A 14,249-nucleotide genomic window follows, 5' to 3' on the forward strand; every position below is an offset into this window, starting at 1 on the left:
ATTTTGTTCATTATCTTCTCCTATTAGATCCTTATTCTCGAAATCATGTTTAAACAATGCTTCTCCTTGTCGAAATCTCTTGTAAGGCTTTGATAAGAGCTGGCATAATTCGAAAATTTCATTATATGCAATTAGTTTGATAGGTGTGGTCATGAAAATTTTCAAGGGCAACACCCAAATCTTTTAAAAATTTTGAATATGTGCAATGACGAAAAATCTTTGAAATAAACCCTGACTTGTAATGCAATTTGTAATAAAAGTCAGTGATGGGAAAACAAAAGATGTTAATTTGCTGTCATCATGATTATAATATATATCTTTATCAATTTCTTTTCATTTCAGGCTATAGAGAGAATTAACTGCCAATTGATGAAAACATTTGCCAAGTTAATTCGAAACATCGTCACATCCTGGGACACATTCTTTTTCAGCATTGCTGTTATTGACAAGGTTAGCTGAAGGATTATTTAAAAAAGGCTTTGATTCGATTGAAGTGTCATTTTTTTGATTCAATGACAGAAGCATTATCTTCTGTGAATGTTTAGCTAGAAATTGCAGATCTTGAATTAGAAATTATTTTCTAATAAACAGTGCTTGTGATAATATGACTGCATATCTGGGGCCTGGTAAATAAAGTTTTTAGGGTCACACTATTTTGATGATGATTTTTTCTTTTTGTAATTTCTTATTTCATGTTAAAAATCGGTTTCGGCGAGGCAGCGTTGGGCCGCAATTGGCTTGTTTTTCTCCTAAATCTGATGTTACAAATGATAAAAGATTAAAAGGATGTAAAATCCAAGGGGCCAACATGAAATATTTTAAGCTTCCTACTGGGACATTTCCCAAGTCCCTATTGGCCTCCATGCCCCTGCTGCATATATATCTGTGCATCCTTCTAAATCAAATATGAAAAAAAATTTCTTTTTTATAGAGCCCGGGGAAAGCCTGCCGATCAGAAAGCATCAAGCTTTTCTGCATGCTAGCGAAATTCGATATGACAGAGCTCGCTAAGAACATAGAAAAGCAGAAGAAGCAGATGGAATTAGCGCTTTCAGACCCTCAGATGAATGGTTCTTTGAAAGGTGCCCAGCTAGCTGGAAACAGCTTCAAACTGAAAAACTTGAAATTCGAAGAACTCTTATTCACAGAATTCAATGACATCCCTGAGAATGAAAGGGAACATTTAAAGACTGTAGAAGGACTTCTTGATGATAGTTTCGAATACGTCCCTAAACAAACAAGTGACCCTAAGTACTATCATCCTAAGAAACGCAGCTCTTATGTGGCTTATGATGTCACATTAAATGAAGAGCAATGTCTTGATGAAAATTTGGTGGAAGCGCCAAAGGGGTCGCATGCATCTGACCAAGTGAACAGTGTAAAATTTCAGGCTGCCTTGAAAAGCACCAACGCTGCTGCGGCAGAAAAGCCATTGCAGCGCAACTTTTCTTCTAACATGTTACTTGACAGCTCTTTTGGGGAGAATAAAGTTTTAATTGAAGCTGATAGGCCACTTCTGAACCTCGATAATGCCTGTCTTTCTATGAGCCCCACAGTCATTTTAAAAGGAGTTTCTAGTAGCTTAGAAAATCTTTTTGATAAGAGTTTTTCAGTCGACGTAACTCTCAGTCGGGGATTGAAAAGAAAACGAAACGAACCGCTGGGTGACGTTACAAACGGTCTAAGCTCCTTTCCAGGCAACAGAAGCGACTTGACTTCTCTAAAAAGTGCTTCTTATGTTGGCAATATCGATTGTTATAACCAGACTTTGAAGAAGATTAAACTGAGTAGTGAGGCAGAAAATGCTGTCGTTTACCCAAATGCAGTCAAAAATAACTCTGTTCAGGGAAATAGGTTTAAAGGTCTGAAAAGGCTAGGAAGACGGTTGAAAAAAATGAAATTACAACTCAATAAAGGATTAAGGGATAGTAAAAGAAATAATACAGTGTTTCCAATTTAAAACAGTTGAAAAACTTTAGATAACAAAATTATGATATCAAATTGTCAGTAATGAATATAGAATGAGTGTATTTATGATCAATAAACGACTTATATTGTTATTTAGATGTTATGTTTCTCATGAGAAGTTGATGTATTGAAGAATCTGCTGTTATTTCTTGTTCAATATCTGAGGCGATCGTTATTCACCTTTAGCTTGCTGGTTACAGATACCAATCGTCCTATTGCTGACACTTGAAGTATAAATTCAGGTTGATATAACATTAGAGTTTGTCAGTCTAGAAAGCCAGTAACAAATTCATATACATATTCAGGGAAATCTTATGTTAGTATCTAAAACTGAACGATCACATTTATATAGCAAAGGGTTTTGTCAAAAATATGGCGCAATTTTTTGGCTGCTTTTGAGCTTGTAAATTTTTTGTGAAAAGTTACCGTCAATATTTAATTAGGAGAAAATACACTATCTTTAATGATACCGTAAATTCTTCAATTGCCCCCACGCTCGAAAAAAGCCCCACCATAAAACTAAAATTGTCAATAAGCCCCCCTTCTCGAATAAGCCCCAATTGCTACCATAATTTCTCGAATTACACCCCTCAATTTGATGATTATTGTCATCTGATGTTGCCTTTGGCGTTTTATTGAATTACCACGAGAATTTATACTTTTGGTTATAATTAATTTAATGCTTATAAAGAAATTCCTACAAAATCAAAGGAGGTCTTTTATAATAATGTCTCTTTAATTTTTACCATAATTTTATAAGACCTTCCTTGTATAAGCCCCCCCCCTTAGAATAAGCCCGAATTCAAAAATATTAAAATTAAATAAACGCACTCAGTGGGCTAATCGAGGATTTATGGTACTCCAGAATTCTTGATAATAAATTTTAAATCTATCGCACAAATGTTTGTCTTAAAATAAAGAATCTATTCACAACTGTATTGATTAGTAGATAATAGATTTTGAATGGAAAAGGTTGCAACTTTTCTCTTGCATATATTTTAAACGAATTGTAAATATAAGACAATTAAAAACTATTCAATATTTCAAGGTATTTCAATCTAAATGTTTATCGTAAACAAAACACGCTATCAACATGTTAAAGTTCCAATGCTTTGTGTCAAACAGACGGTGATAATATGACAATATATTTCATAGTTAAACTAAATTATCTTGTTTCAAGAAGAAATCAGTGTAGTTTTTGGCCATCTATATAGCATAAAAAGGCATCGAGGTTAGGAATAGAACGACAAAATAGACATGACAACTTTCAATTCTTTAAGGTTGGGATTAGGCCACTTATGAAGGTTCTAATGGTGTGTAAAAACTAAGTGGAGTGTTTAAAGGTTGTTCCTGCAGCTAACTGCTTGAAAAATAGTTAAAATTGGGCCACAACAAACTTTGAAACTAACTTTTCTGCTAATTTACTCATGACGATTGTTACAGGAACAAATACAAGAAACAAGGAAAGTTTCACCTGAATACTGAAGCCGTTCTATACAAGATAAATGGTCGTCTGCACAAAAATAATAGAAATAGACATAATTGTGAGATATAATCTACCTTTCATAGGATAAGGTATGAGATGAAGAAGGGATTTGAATGCGAAAATTTATTTTACCAACTTATCAGAATCTTTCACTCGTGTTGTCAACAAATGCATTTGAAGCATTCTGGCTCTCTAATCAACGTTTCTGAAACTAGGCCTACTTCTTGAAAAGCGAATTGACAATTCAATCCGCACTCATAACTAGGCTTTGCATTAGGTTTAGTGATTTCAACGAGCATAGATCTGTAAAGAGCTTTGCCTGTCATAACCCAATGTGCAGATGCAATGTGGAAGTCGAATTGACCACTTCTTTTCAGTGATAATTTGATGCAATGAATGAGTTCGAAGAGTGTATTTGCGTTGGGTTTTTTAGCAAACAGTATCATTTTCATCATAGTAATGCCCTGACAGTGCAGTATTTGCCAACCGAACCAAAAAGAAAATTACACAAAATGTCAAGAACTAGTCCTTTTAATCTTCCTATTATCCTCTTGTTTCACCAAGCCCCACCGAAGCACACCCTGCCCCACCCTTTTATTTATTAAAGAATACCCAGATAAAATAGTCACGCCACGCCACTGGCCATAGCGCAATATGCAGATGGAACGTGGAAGTCGAATCAATCACTCATTGTCATTCCCTTCTGCGTTGCCGGTCACATTTGCATCTTAGAAGAACTTTTCTTAAAATAACTTTTCTTAGATGAACTTTTCTAAGAAGAACTTTTCTTAGAAGAACCTACTTGAAGAACTCTAGAACTTTGTAAGCAATGATATAACTAAATCATCTGATGATCATCTATGCGAATACTTTGTGGTAGTAGACGTACAACTCAATAGCCAACAAAATGATTTTGAAATTCACCGTCAGGTATATGAAAATATCAATCGGTTTTGATGTCAGCATTAATTGCCCTGAATACATTTTAATACCCAGAAATCATTTATTTTATGCGTAATGTATTATTTTTAGTTGGGTGTAACTGTCAGTGTAATTTAGGGTTGCAGTGTGAGAGACAACTCGAAAACCAAGGTTCTTTGCCTCCCATCCCACCACTTCAAATTAATTTTGTATTGTAGCTGTTCTGTGGGCCCCGTACATTACCACCGTGAAAACAATAAGGTGTGACTCCTCGATAAATGTCATAGTTGAATTGAGTTGATGAGAGAAGTGTGTTCGGGTGTTGCGAATGGAAAGGTAAACTGTGTCTTCGTTTGCTGATCTCTCTCTCTCTCTCTCTCTCTCTCTCTCTCTCTCTCTCTCTCTCTCTATCTTTGTTTCATACATACACTCTCTTTTTGTTTCATACATACATTTCTATCGGTATACATTTGTCAATAAAATATTTTAAAAAGGTAGCATTATTTTGCCTCTCTGACGTTCGCAAAAGGAATGCCCGAACTATGGCTCAATAACCGTTATTAAAATTCAACTTCAAAATGAGCTAACGATAAATACATCTGTCTGTTATAGAATTCTCGAGTCGGTTACTATCCCAGTGCTACAGATTTAGCTTAATGTGTGTTCATGCCTTTCAATAATCTTACTATTTTCAACATTGATATGTTTCAAATCATTTGCTCCAGTTAGCTCATTATTTGACTCATCTGAAGACACTGAGGACTGAGTCAAAATTCTTTCACATCTTTCCAGCGTAACAGAATCATCAACATAGCTTGCTGTATCATTTAACTTAACCAATGAAATATAAGAATAACAACCTATTGAAACCACTGAAAACTTCTTCTCTTTCTTTGAATGATCTGGTTTGGAATGATCCTGCATAAAACTGAAAATCTTCTTGCTTTGCTGGGTACCGCAGTCTTTTCGCAAAGAGTTTAAATAAGCATTCATTTTGTTTTTCGAATGAAAATATTGCACAGCAAACATGGAGAAACCTCCTAAAGCAGCAATGCCACCAGTAAAGGAAAATGCGAGGGAATAAGTTCCTGTAACTGTGTGCAAATATCCTGAAAAAACAATCATAAATACATATTTAATTGGAGACAGAGATAGAGAAATTTACAGTAAGAGTCAAGGCTATGAATTGCAATCAGTCTTGCGAAGTGGCCCTGTGACTCCATATTGGCTAGGAGGGCATCAATCGTCTCGGCATTCCCTAGAAAACTACGCCCACGGTACACCGTTGCCAGGGCAGGCAAAACGTCAGAGCCAACCATGGTTTGCGGCAAGTTGTTTGGGAGAGGAAACCGTTAGTATTTTGTTCAGAAACAATACCGTCTTAAACCAATCAGTGTTGCAGGGTCGTAGCACATGCGCATTGATAACAGTATTCGCACAGCTATTCTGTCTGAGACCACACAACTCTAGAGCTTCCCGCCAGGGTATTAAGTCGTAATGCGCATGTGCAATGACCCTGAAACGGAGGCTAGTGCATGTCTGAAAGACGAGCATGATTCATCTCTTGAACAAAAGATAAATTTTGGAAGTATAGTATTCAAGGGACAGCAGGAAACTGCATCTAAGATATTCTATACATGCATCCTGATTCAAGGACTTACATTTCGTAAATCTCTTGGGCACAAAAATATTCCATTTAAAATGATTAAGAAAGTTCTTTGAAGGAAGGAATTTTTCCAGACACTAGGAAGCTAATTACAGTAAATCAATATTCACGTCAGGCAAAAACCTAAATTATGTAATTACAGAACTGTTTCAATACTTTCAGTGTTGTGAAAGCTATTTGAGAAAATTGTTCATGATCATATTTCGACGTTCATGAAAGAGGATAGACTTTTTCCTAACTGCCAACACGGCTTTAGGCAACTTACGTCACCATTAAATGTTACGGAGCCATTGTTTCCAAATATCGATAAAAGAGAGATAAATAGGAGCCTGTTTCAGAACTTAAAATTGTCTTCGATACGTCGGACCATAAATCGATACGGTGGACCACCCATATTTCTGTCAAAACTAGCTCTTCATGGCATTGTTGGGGGTCTTTATCAGTTGTTTCCATTTTATAGACTTGTATTGGACTTATATTGCCAAATCGATGATCAAAAATTGCGTAGCAAAACTGTTCGGTGCGTTAAACTGCCTCAGGGCACTGCTATTCACCCCTACGTCATTCGTTTTGTCGATTGTCTCGAAAGGTTTCCCCAAAACATGTTCACAGACGACACTAGCAGAAAATCTTCAAATGAAAATTTAGACTCATTCTGTAATGATTTTAGAACCGAAAATTAATGGTAGCAAAATAATTATCCTGCTTATTCGTCACAAAAGACAACTTAGGTCCTTTAGTGAGCCAGTGCAGTTACAAGTTGAAGGGGAGCCAATAAACAGGGTAAATAAAGTTAAGTACCCGTGGATAACGGTCGACGAGAACCTCACCTAAGACGAACAGTAAAATACTATGCAAGTTACGATAAGAGTTTGGTTTTCTTTGATGCGTAAACTAAAAAGTATTTGACCCTAGTCTAGCCTTGACCAAGTCTATAGGGCACTGGTTCAAAGACTTTTATGGTACTGTCTTGAAATATGGGGTTGTCTGTCTGAGACCAAAATAAACCAACGATAGGCCTTACTGATTGAAAATTCCATTAAAATATTCTATTCTTGGCTATTAAAATGGGTACTATCTGGCATATGTTTTTGAAAGAATTCTGCCTGACATTTTATGGCAAATAACATGTTGAACATACCTACAAACGGTGGACCAGCAAGGAGTGCCAAGCAATTGCATATAAGGTATGCACTGTATCCTCTATGGAATTGCTTCTCTGATATCAAATCTCTGACGACAAGCATAGTAGATGCCAAAAAACTACCATCAGCAACACCATACAGAAAGGAATACGCAGCAAGGCCAATAAAGGAGGTTAGTATTGGTACCAGCGTCGTAAGCACCCCAATGCTGATTGCAGCATATTTGCAGAGAGAGAGTTTGTTGCCTTTTGGAAGAGATGCAAGCTTGCCGAAGCCTACCTTACCAAAAGCTTCCCCAAACGAGATTATTCCTGGTAGAAATACCGCCATTGAGTACGAAATCCTTGCATCCATCGCTAGACGCACCTATGATCGAAATGAAACTATTTTTGTTTCTAAATTTGATGCTCTTTACAAGAAATAAAGGCTAATGATCAAGAAATGGCTTTTTGGAAAAAGAAAGGCCAAACCACAGACATTTTTTTACGCCAGCATGTCCAGTTCTCATTTTTCAAAGTTGTAAAGGTACTACTGATTTTTCCGAGTACCACAAACCAATACTTCAACCCCGGGGGCTTATTGTAGAAATTTCTGCATAAAGGCTAGTTCTTCTCTCTCTGTGAAACCTTTGTACATTTTAGTGACGCTTCCTGAAAGCCTAACTGGGAATTGAACCAAATTGCTTGCATTGATCTTGAAACAATAAATTAGAAATTAGCAATTTTTTGTCACGAGTAAATATGTTTTGAACATCAAGATATTTGTAAAGATTTACAGGAACAACAATCTTCTATGAAATGTATAGGAAAAACTATACTTTGAAAACGGCGTAATTATAGGCCTGACTGTCTAAACAAAATAAAACTTTGGCACAAAATATTTCAACATGAAGATTAAAATTCTGCGATCAATTTTTTAACATATATTGAAAAGTAAAATGGGCAACCCTAAAAATATTGGAGTCTCTCTTCTATGTCGATTTTTACAAAATAACAAAAAAACGAAACAATCATCGTAGAAAACGTCAACTTTACTAAATTCATGGGGATAGGCAGTTTTGCTTCACTTTCTTTTTCCATTCAAACATTTCAATAATATTTTAAAAGCTATAACTTAAGAATATAATGTTTCATTCCATAGTTTTACTGAAAGTTGTTTCACGAATGGATCTTCTGGCTGTCCGGACTCACAGCTTCCTTATCAATTTTGGCTATGATTTTGTGACCTTTTGGAACTTTTAACCAGGTATCTTCTAACCAGGCACGCTTGTATTTATAGTTATTTTGCGCAGATTTCTCATCAAGAGTTATATGATGAATCTGAAACATAAAGATCAAAACTTGCAGGCTTTATAGATGACATCCAGGCTCCAGATAGGGACATTTGCCTCCTTGCTTCCCTTTCAGAAATGTCACAGATAGAAAACAAAAATATTGAGTGACACAATGGGGTATGCGATATGACGTAAGTTAGTGACGTACTCACCAAGTGCACAAAGGGAATAAAAACCCCAAAATTGATCAGCATAGAAGCAATAGTATACATGATGTAAGCATAGTTTCTTAGGAGAGGTATTCCCTCTCTTCCAGTCTTGATCGTTATTTCTTTCTTTCTCTCCTTCCTGCACTTCAAAGGATTAGGCCTAAAACTCTCCTCAGGCCTCTTAAATAACACGGATACTGATATAGCAACCAATGAGATCACGCTAGAAAAGAGCATTCCTTTGCTGAATCCATACTTTTGCAAGATGAAACCGAGACTTGGAGCCTGAGCGAGGCCTCCGAGGCTGCTTCCGCACAGCACTATTCCGTGGGCCAGTGATAAGTTCTTTTTGAAATAGAGGGGCAAAATCAGCAATGGAGCAAAATAACACAAACTTTGTCCTATCGCAAACATAAGTCCAAGTGTTAAGTAAATTACGTAAATACTGGATGCGAAAGAAGTCAAGATAAGAGAAAGGCCAATTAATGTTCCTCCAAGAAGCAATGAGATTCTATAACCAACGAGGTTAAATACTTTGAATGTAATCGGTGTCAATGAGAACATCATTGATAATGACATCGAGCCAGTCCAAGCTACAAAAAGTACAATAATCAATTTATATTGACTAAGGGGCGAATCTAGAAACTATTTGAAGGAGTGCTAAAATAGGAAGCTTTGTAGCCAAGGGCGTTGCTCTTGATCACACTTAAATGCATAAACAGTTGTGAGACGAGGCATTGAACAAATACTGCAACTTCAGGAGATGTGCATAGTATAATAGATAATGAACAGTGTAACAATAATAACTAATCTAAAAACTAATAGGCCTTTAAACGCCCATTGAATCATGCTCGCAACTTCACCCCCAATCTTAAAAATAGCCGATTTCGCAGGGCAATCGAAGATTTCGCAGGGCAATCAAAGATTTCGCAGGGCAATCAAAGATTTCGCAGGGCGCCAAGAAGAGCTTTATTGCCACGCAGAAACGCCACCTCTGAAGTTCGTAAAGGGCCGTTCACGAATTTTGAAATGGAAATACTATATTTGTTATAAACCTTCCTTCCTGACATTGCATTTTAGAAAACGGAACAGGTATGTCAGGAAGAGCTCCGTTATTAGCAAAGCGAAAGCATTCCTTACCGAAAGTCATAGCCAATGGATGCAATGATTGATGCATAAGTTTATGAGGGCAAGGTTGAGTCCACGCAAATTAATTTAAGTTGTAAATTATTTTCATGACAGGTACGGCGCCACTGGGGGGAGTAGAGGACTGAAGGCCCCCACTTTGGTCAAGATAAGAATTTTTTATCATTTTTTCTAAAAATTTTTAACAGTGTATGAAATAAAAAGAGAATTAACGTTTAAGATGCCGATTTTGTTTGATCTAATTGCTAACTTATTCACGTATATTTTTCATTATTTTTCTTTTATTTGCATTAATTCAGTAAATCATTTTCTGTATCATTGCAATGTTTTCATTTTAGAAGTGTAAACATGGCCTTCTCGAGATAAGAAACTGCACATTTCTGTTCAGAAAATAAAATTCTCCCAATCAAAACAACATTGCTCTGTCATTCACAACTATGTGCAATCTGAAACGAAAGATTACCCTTTCTTTCCTTTCACAACGTCAATCGCTAGAGTTTTAGCATACCATCCCCCCTCCCTATTTTTCCAATAAACAATAATCAATTTTTTAGCAGTATAGTATTTTGCTAAATTTTAGTCTGGGAGATGCTTTTTAGCCCTTTTACAAGGTATATTTTCAAAAATGTTCTTCACGTCGGACCCAACCATGGTGGGTCCTCCTACCCCACTAAGCTCGATATGCCATGAAATACAAGCTTTATTACAAAGGAAAATCAAATTTGACATTTAATTTACGCTTACGTAAAAAATAGATATTTCATAGGCAATGAAGATTCAAGTTTGTTTTTATTGCTGAGAAGTTTGCTCTTGGCAAAGACCAATTTACACTGGTAAAGCTTTCACTAGTAACCTATAGACAAACCTTTGCTATGAGGTCTGCAGGGCACCACTCTTTTTCGCAGGGCAGAAACCCTTTTCACCCCCCCCCCAAACCTATTGGCCCAGTTACGCCCCTGACACCAGCAGAATAGCTGAGTACTGGGTATGACCCACGAGATCACGCCCTTATGCCCCATTTCAGAGCTATATACCATGTGTATTTTCACGAGGAAACTGAATTCGACCTACCCTACGTCATGCGTTTTAATAACTATTAGAAGAATTCTGTGGACCATGATTTAATAAAAAGGGGGAGGGTAATCACAACCCATACAATCCGGGAATAACATAAGGTAAGAGTATATCTCTTAGAACTTTTTGCCACTGTAAAAATTAACTACCCTTGCCCTCTGGTAATGAGAACATTTTTGACAAACAAGGAATAAATGATGCGTTTCAATGCGTTTACCAATCATGAGCACTTTCCCAATCCAGGTTACGGCCCTATGTCATTTCTTTTGTGCTAAAAGCCGAATAACAATAGAGCATCTATTTTACTTTAATTTCAAAATTCATTCTTATCTAATGAAGGAAACAAAGAAGATGATAAATAAAGCGTTCCTTTGCATTTAACAAAAGATAACAAACTTGTTGACAGCAAATAGGTTAAGCCATCAGCGTCACACAAACACTTCATGCTGGGGGTAGTGCTGAACGGTCATCCATGGCACTGATGCAGGGGGCAAATCATTCCATGAAAATCACACACATATTTGCTAGAAATCCTATAGTAAATCCCTATCAATCCTTTTGTTTCTGTGTAAATCCAGTGCGCTATTTGCAAGAGTGAATTGCACCCACTCCCCCCGACTCTACGCGAGCATAAATTTTTTCTTAACCGTCTCGTTTTAGTCGAGTGAATTGCCCCTTTGGATCCCACATGCCACCCTCTTTTTTTAAAAGAACTAGTAAATTGAAATTCAGGCTGGCTGTTCTTAATTCTTGACTTTCCCAGGCTGGATTGCTTTTTATTTGTTCTTAACAAGTAAGTGGGTTGCAAACAGTGCAATTGCTAGCCATCTACTCAAGGGGAGTGTAGTGTTCAGGCCAAATTTGATGAATTCCCGACAAAGCACCCCTATATTGCAAAAAATCGTTTTTTAAAGGAATTTTTATGTGATACAAATAAAAAATCCTTAAAAAGTATTATTGTGACATCATCGTGTTGTCATCTAGAGAGTATATTGGAAATAATAAACCTACTCAAATCATGAAGAATCCGGAACCTGATTGTTTACCTTCGCCCAGTTAAGGGAAATTATTTGAGGGGTGGCGGGTTGTTTGAAAATTAATGGGGGATATGGGATTGTTTAAACTAAATTCTAGTTGACAGGGCACTGAATTTAAATATCTTGAAAACATTTTCTCGTACCTATCAGCGCGTTGCTTTCTGTAAACTTTTCTTGCATCGACACATAAATGGATGCGAAAACACGGTAAAATCCAAACGCTGTAAACTGGACCAGAAATGCCGAGGCACACAGAATGCACTGAAAGAGAACTTGTTTTCTGCTTTGCATTCGTTCTGCGTCGTTGCCAACCATTTTCTTGAAGGAAAAGTCTCTGGATGCCGATAACTATGAAAAAGACTGATCTTATTTACAAACAGCCATGAGGTCTATGACATACAACTATTTTGTCAGTGATAGTCATGCACATGACTCGGCAGGTATGGAGAGCTGAGCATTGTAAAGAAAAGAAAGGCATTTGTATTGGACAATGTCATTTGCAGGTCACTGCCTCCCTTTATACAACCAGCCTAGTTACGTCACTACGAGGCAGGGCCACCGAGAGACGAGCCTGGGCCAGGGGCAGCACCGGGCTAACAGGGGCTAAACCCCCCAAATTTAACAATAACAGGTTAGACTATTTATTCAAGTGATAAATTTCTGATTTGTCTTGTTATATTTGTGTACATGATTTGAAAATTTATGTTGGCTCGTATCCCTAACAGGCATACACTCTTTTTTAGAAGAACTTGTAAATTGAAGTTAAGGCTGGCTGTTTATTTTTTTTAAATTTTGGGCTGAATTGTTCTTAATTGGTTCTTAAATTATTGGGGTGAGATCAGTACAATCACTGGGAATTGTGCTCTAGGGAGGTGGTTTTCAATTAGGTACTCACGAAGGTACTACGACAACAGGTCAGTCGCTCAAACTTGACGGATTGTAAGCTTCTGTGAACCGAACTATTCATAGATAAGAATTCAAGGAAGCAAGGTAATAGAAAGGGAGCAATTCCCGGCGTTCTAAAGGAAAAATCCCCAACTTAGCCCCTTTGCTTTCAGGTTGTTTCACAGTCCATGTCCAGGGGCATGCCTAATGCTTTGACCCCTTCTTATCATTTTAGCTCTAAAATGTCTTTAGTTCTCAAATAAGCTCCCCCGGGGGCACTTATTACCCTGGGTACCAGACTCATTCTATATAGAATAAGATAGTCTGGTTCAGTGCGCCCTACCCTGGGTATCAGACTCACTATTTATAAAATAAAATAGAGAGTCTGGTACTATTATTTTATATAGTAAGTCTGATACCCAGGGTAAGTGCACCCGGACCTCGCATCGGTAAACATGCTTTCAAAGTTGTTAACTGTTCTGTGTTAGATGCGGAAAATATTCTTTGACTACAATTTTCAAACTTCAAAAATTAAAGCGTCTTCAAACTTAATCGATACGGTCACCAGTATTAATTTATGTTGTGTTCTTTTCAGCGTTTTACAACAGAGCCATGTTTATTTTTTCGCCTAGACTATTGAACGTTCAGAAATCTGTACACTTGCTCCTGATTGGTTAATATCGGGACACCAGAACGTGGAGAGGGGCGCACTGAACCAGACTTTCTCTTATTTATAAAAAGTGAGTCTGGTACCCAGTCTGGTAGAGGCTTGATAGCAGTAGCCAAAAGTATTACCAGGGAAATGTTCCTCCCCTTTTTGGGGCTGGTCCGTTTGCTTAAAATTGCAGATATATTGAGATAAAGCTGTCGCTGTTAGGGCAATACCTCGGCAATAGAAGGTTTATTCGAGGGTGGGGGCTTTCTCGAGGATTTACGGTATATTCAGATCCTAGCAAGCTTTCCAGCATCTATGTAGCTAGCGAAGATAGAACAGATATACATCTGGACGTTTTAATGGTTGATCGAGCTCCAGCACGCTTGTGACACAATACTATCAAAGCTTTCTCCCTAAAAAAACTGCCATCGTGTAAATCATCAGCATTTGAACAAATTCCTAGAGAATGGGTTTGGGCTAGAGCTACATCCTGATGTTATAACAAAGGACATGCAAAATCAAGCCTCAACCTTGCCAAGGGAGAGAAATCGAAAACAGAGGGGAAGAGGCAAGGTTCTATAGCTACTTTTGAAGGTACTAGAAAGGGAATTTCTATGGACAAAGTATTTTCTACTTTTATTGCGCTTTATTTCATTTTACAGCTTTAGCGAATTCTCGCAATATACCAGTACCAATTTATTCAGAAGCAAAGTACATTTAACATAATAAAACATCCCGAAGTCCAACAAAAGATTTACAAAGAGGAGTTCCAAAGTGAATGCAT

The 14,249-nt window shown here is 37.2% G+C and overlaps 2 protein-coding genes across 2 annotated transcripts; one reads left to right on the plus strand and one right to left on the minus strand.

Annotated features, from left to right (window-relative positions):
- Positions 1-259: 259 nt before the first annotated feature.
- LOC148958107 (uncharacterized) lies at positions 260-2,434 on the plus strand. Its single transcript, XM_089113621.1, has 2 exons — positions 260-450; positions 932-2,434. The coding sequence occupies exons 1-2, from the start codon at positions 301-303 to the stop codon at positions 1,958-1,960; spliced, it is 1,179 nt and encodes a 392-aa protein (XP_088969747.1). The 5' UTR covers positions 260-300; the 3' UTR covers positions 1,961-2,434.
- Positions 2,435-2,443: 9 nt separating this feature from the next.
- LOC135696690 (monocarboxylate transporter 13) lies at positions 2,444-13,544 on the minus strand. The gene is made up of 4 exons (XM_065216174.2): positions 12,069-13,544; positions 8,672-9,261; positions 7,183-7,552; positions 2,444-5,484 (listed from the first exon to the last, which is right to left on the minus strand). Exons 1-4 carry the CDS (start codon positions 12,238-12,240, stop codon positions 5,024-5,026), a joined length of 1,593 nt encoding a protein of 530 aa, XP_065072246.2. The 5' UTR covers positions 12,241-13,544; the 3' UTR covers positions 2,444-5,023.
- Between the last annotated feature and the right edge of the window lie 705 nt (positions 13,545-14,249).

This window comes from Rhopilema esculentum, chromosome 18 (assembly GCF_057945365.1).
Source record: "Rhopilema esculentum isolate cy_ngs chromosome 18, ASM5794536v1, whole genome shotgun sequence".
In the NCBI taxonomy this organism is placed as follows: domain Eukaryota; kingdom Metazoa; phylum Cnidaria; class Scyphozoa; order Rhizostomeae; family Rhizostomatidae; genus Rhopilema; species Rhopilema esculentum.

Bases quoted from the DNA above. Each gene is read 5' to 3' on its own strand.
- LOC148958107 (XM_089113621.1), top strand. From the start codon at position 301: ATGATTATAATATATATCTTTATCAATTTCTTTTCATTTCAGGCTATA. The intron at 451-931 runs GTTAGCTGAAGG...TCTTTTTTATAG, and splicing joins GCATTGCTGTTATTGACAAG to AGCCCGGGGAAAGCCTGCCG.
- LOC135696690 (XM_065216174.2), bottom strand. From the start codon at position 12,240: ATGGTTGGCAACGACGCAGAACGAATGCAAAGCAGAAAACAAGTTCTC. The intron at 9,262-12,068 runs GTACGAGAAAAT...TACTTTTTGTAG, and splicing joins AGAAAGCAACGCGCTGATAG to CTTGGACTGGCTCGATGTCA. The intron at 7,553-8,671 runs GTGAGTACGTCA...TTTCGATCATAG, and splicing joins TTATTCCCTTTGTGCACTTG to GTGCGTCTAGCGATGGATGC.